Here is a 4,408-nt window from a genome sequence, read left to right as displayed (position 1 = left end):
CATGTTTTTGATAAGATAGAAAAAAAAAATTAAGAATTTGTTTTCTTAAATATTAAATTATTTTTAAAAAATAAGAAGTAATCACAACTTTTTGAGACTCGGATTTAAATAACATTTTAAAGTACTGTAATTTTCAGATATAATTTTGTTTTATAACATTTCAATAATAAAAATTTTCTGTTGCCCCAATAACTATTGTAAGCATTTAATAATTGCCATTTATATAAAGAGGTTGATTATAAACAAGCCCTCAGATAAAACATATTTTTTAATAAGAGTGAAAACATTTTACACTCACTGTCATATTGCAAATACTGTTGTAAAGACTGCTAAAATAAAATTCAGATTAAGAAAAAGAACACAAATAAGTAAAATATTATGAATTAAAAATGTAAAAAGATATTGTACGTATTTAATATCTAAAAAAAATATAAAACAAATAAATTACCCTAAATAATTACAGACATATTATCACCCAAGTCGAACATTTTGCAAATAACTTTTAGTTTTATTTAATATATTATTTCTTTTTGCGACTATTTATTTTTAATCAAACCGATGTCTCATTATCATTGATTTTAGTGTCGGACGAAGAACATAAATTCTTGGAAGGTCTATTTTCAACATTTAAAGAATTGCTCTCAGCACTAAACGATAACTTAAATATTGATTGTGATTGTGAGGTTGGTACTCGCAGACGAGATGCATCAAGTACAGGTCTTAATATTTGTTCCTCGTGCTGCTTTCTTAAAGTTCTACTAGGTGATATTTTTTGACTGTTTACAGATGACTTAATCTGGCTAGTCCTGAAAAAGATACATTTGCTTAAACTTAAATAAATTTAAAATTCTATAATAGTACTCAATAATGCATTCAGTATTTTCCAAGTTGTTAAATAAAACATTCAACTTTATATAAACGTATGAACGCAGATGTACTCGGCCCGTCCAAGGAGGTCAGTTAATGTATGAGGTTGACTACAAACAATACAATTTTTATGCGAATTTGCAAATAGCACAATATATCTCGAAATAAAAATCAGTAAATTCACGAAAATGGCAAAAAATTTGTCGCTTAAAACATACATTCACATGATACAATCCTTTAACAAACTAAAAAAAACTAATATAATTATAAAATTATTTTGAAAAAAATAACTAATATATGAATAAAGATAATATTTCAATAATATCTTGTAGTATTTTCAGTATATTTAGACAAAGTTAACACTTTGTAATGATACGAGTACCTACTATAAAGGTTCTGAACAAACACGCATTTGTACTACAGTAGAAGTCCTTTAGTCCAGCCACCCAAAAGTATAAACGCCAAATTGTTAGGCAGGTTTTCGAAAATTTCATTTGTTTTTTTTTTTTAATTTTTACAAGAAATAAAAGCTTGAGAGCTATTAGAACGTTTTCAGGGTTAAAAAACTCACTATATTTAATGCACTAAAAATATCATTAATCATTAATAACAAAACATCAAAATATAAATAAAATAAATCTTACGTTTCCAATAATTTTAAAAGCAGCTTTTGATACACTTGATACTCTTTTTCTTGAAAATCATTAGGATCGTGTCGGGCATGTTCATACATATCACAAAATTTATGTATCATCTTTTGACTACATTCAGTTAGAACAGGTGCTAAAGCCGTCAATAAATAACCCCTTAAACTTTCACTGGGATGCCTGCACAAATGAGCATCTTGTTTTGATATTTCAGATTCTAAAATGATTAAAAAGGTAAATTTAGTATATATTTATACATATATATATATATATATATATATATATATATATACATATATATTCACTGTTAAATATGAACAATACAACACTCAGATTTTTAACACATACTTTATTTAATAATTACAGACTTTTCGAGACCATGGTGTGCCTCATCTTCAGTGTAATTTCAAAACAGTAAAAATTATATACTAATACATTATTTAATATTTTATTTATTTTGTATTTAATTTATTTTATATTTAATTTTTAGCTAACAATAGTGTAAATCTGAGAACCGACAAATATTTTACATGACTCTTGTATAAACATCATTAACAATTTATAATTTTTTTCATTTATTCTCTTCAATAAATTAATCTATTTTCACATTTGTTCTTGTACCTTCATCTTAGACATTTCAAGTGTTTAGTACAGTGCCAAGCATTGTGAGAGATAGTTGGTGTTTTTTGTTTATCAAAAATTAAATATAATTTAAATAAAATAGTAATGTATTAGTATATAATTTTTACTGTTTTGAAATTACATTGAAGATGAGGCATACCATGGTCTCGAAACGTCTGTAATTATTAAATAAAGTGTGTGTTAAAAATCTGAATTTTGTATATATATATATATATATATATATATATATATTTATATATATATATATATATATATATATATGCAGTAAAACCTCAATTATCCGGACCTCGGTTATACTGATTCGCGATTATGCGGACTGACAACCACAACCAATTTATATGTATGTATATACCTACAATTCAAATTTTAGTATGATTAATGCTGCTATTTAGTATGTAATGTAATCGAAGAAAATATGTATGTGCAAACATAGGAAAGTGTTAATTTCTTAATAAACATTAATTTTTGTTAATGTCTATGTATGTAATTGTTCTTTTTAATAAATACACAACATTATTCTTCATACATTCTATTATCCGAATTTTTTATTAACCGAATACTCATCAACAACAATTAGTCCGGTTGATGGAGGTTCTACTGTATATATAACTTATTATTATAACCTTACCTAAAAGTTTAACATCATCTACAGCTTTAAATCTGCAATAATAAGGTAAAGCCATTTCCTCTTGTTCATTTCTAATGTCATGATCAGAAATGAGTTGTGGCTCACAATAAATTTTTGGAATAGCCTCAATTTTACGTTCAACTTCCTTCCTCAATGACTAAATCAAAAATAATCATATCAATTCGCTCATCACAGGTTCAGGATAAATTTAATAACAAACATAAATAAACCTTCTTAGCATCGTGTCCAATTGCAATATGAGGGCCTCTTCGAGAGCGAAGACTAAAACGCATAATTTGCCTTTTGGCAAAAATAAACAATATAACCGCTAATATAACACCACCTCCAATTATTAAAACTATTGTAACACCCGACAGCTGTTCAGACATTATTCTTAATAATATTTCACGATGAATATATCAATTTTGTGGATTCAAATTGCATGATCAAAATTATTGAAAATATATATAATAATAAAAATCAAATCCATTTTCTGGTAATTGATGTAATTCGGCATGATAATTTTTGACAAGCGTCGAAGCCTTGCAGCCAACATAATAAAATAAAACTCTTAAATTAGAGAAACAAACAACGGAGGGAAGTTATCTCACATTCAGAACCATATTTATTTATCTATGATCAGAACAAATTAACATCTCACAGTTTTGATAAGGATTACGGTATTGGTCCATCAACAGATGTCGCTAAGATTTTCAAAATGAGGTAACCAGGTAACCCGTCAGATTTTCAAAGATTTAATCGCAATTTGCTTTGTATATCTAAAAGTTTGTAAACGCATGTTGTTGATAATTAATTGTGTTCAAATTAGTGGTGCATGGCATTGTGCCTTAAGGCAAATTGCTGGAAATTCCCGTAGCGTAACTGAAATATTTTTAAAACTTTGATACATATTTAAGAATATAGTTTTTCTTAAATAATAGCTTTTTTAAAAAAAGTTTTTTTTATATCTTAATTTTTTTGAAAATTTAATTTTTTTCAAATTAATCGCGCTACGCCATAGTCTAACCGTTAAACATTGGTACGGAACTAGGGTTGATACAAAAACCGACATTTCAGAAATCCTGTTTTCGAATTCTAATTTCTTCTGAAAACTGGTTTTAACCTATTTCGAATTTATATATATAAACATTTTTTGTTCGCATAAACAAAAAAAAATTAACAAAAAATTCAAAATGATTAAAGCAGGGTTTGACTGAAATTATTTACTGTTTAATTTTATTGGTAAATTTTTATTCTAATTATTAGAACAGAAATAATAGTCAAACAGAATAAAAAAAATAGAAACATTTATCGTTATTTATAATCGTCACATAAAGGATGCAACTTAATTTATGATATTGAGGCGAGTTATTCAGCAGAGAGTTCAAATAAAAAAATAATACAATTACAAAATTAAAAAAAAATAAAATAAAATCAAAAATGCATTTATTACGCATCTATAGATACATACTTATTTAAGTCAATTTTAGTATTAAAAAAAATTAAGCAATAGACGTGAATATTTTCAATTTCGAGCAATATTAATACACGTTTAAATATTTAATTTATTTTTATTTTTAATGACATATGACTTTTTATATTCATAATGAACATATAAACTAAA

At 25.7% G+C, this 4,408-nt stretch overlaps 1 protein-coding gene across 1 annotated transcript; it reads right to left on the bottom strand.

The window, feature by feature from the left end:
• Nucleotides 1-539: 539 nt before the first annotated feature.
• On the bottom strand, nucleotides 540-3,308 carry LOC113381815 (uncharacterized protein C1orf43 homolog). Its single transcript, XM_026620491.1, has 4 exons — nucleotides 3,015-3,308; nucleotides 2,785-2,941; nucleotides 1,512-1,731; nucleotides 540-806 (listed from the first exon to the last, which is right to left on the bottom strand). Exons 1-4 carry the CDS (start codon nucleotides 3,171-3,173, stop codon nucleotides 551-553), a joined length of 792 nt encoding a protein of 263 aa, XP_026476276.1. The 5' UTR covers nucleotides 3,174-3,308; the 3' UTR covers nucleotides 540-550.
• Nucleotides 3,309-4,408: the final 1,100 nt, after the last annotated feature.

The sequence above is a fragment of the Ctenocephalides felis genome, unplaced genomic scaffold, assembly GCF_003426905.1.
Source record: "Ctenocephalides felis isolate EL2017-DRISC unplaced genomic scaffold, ASM342690v1 CF-g0.4_SCAFFOLD_03077, whole genome shotgun sequence".
In the NCBI taxonomy this organism is placed as follows: Eukaryota; Metazoa; Arthropoda; class Insecta; order Siphonaptera; family Pulicidae; genus Ctenocephalides; species Ctenocephalides felis.
The sequence above is the reverse complement of the archived record's forward strand: the minus strand, read 5'-3'. Positions and strand labels throughout refer to the sequence as shown.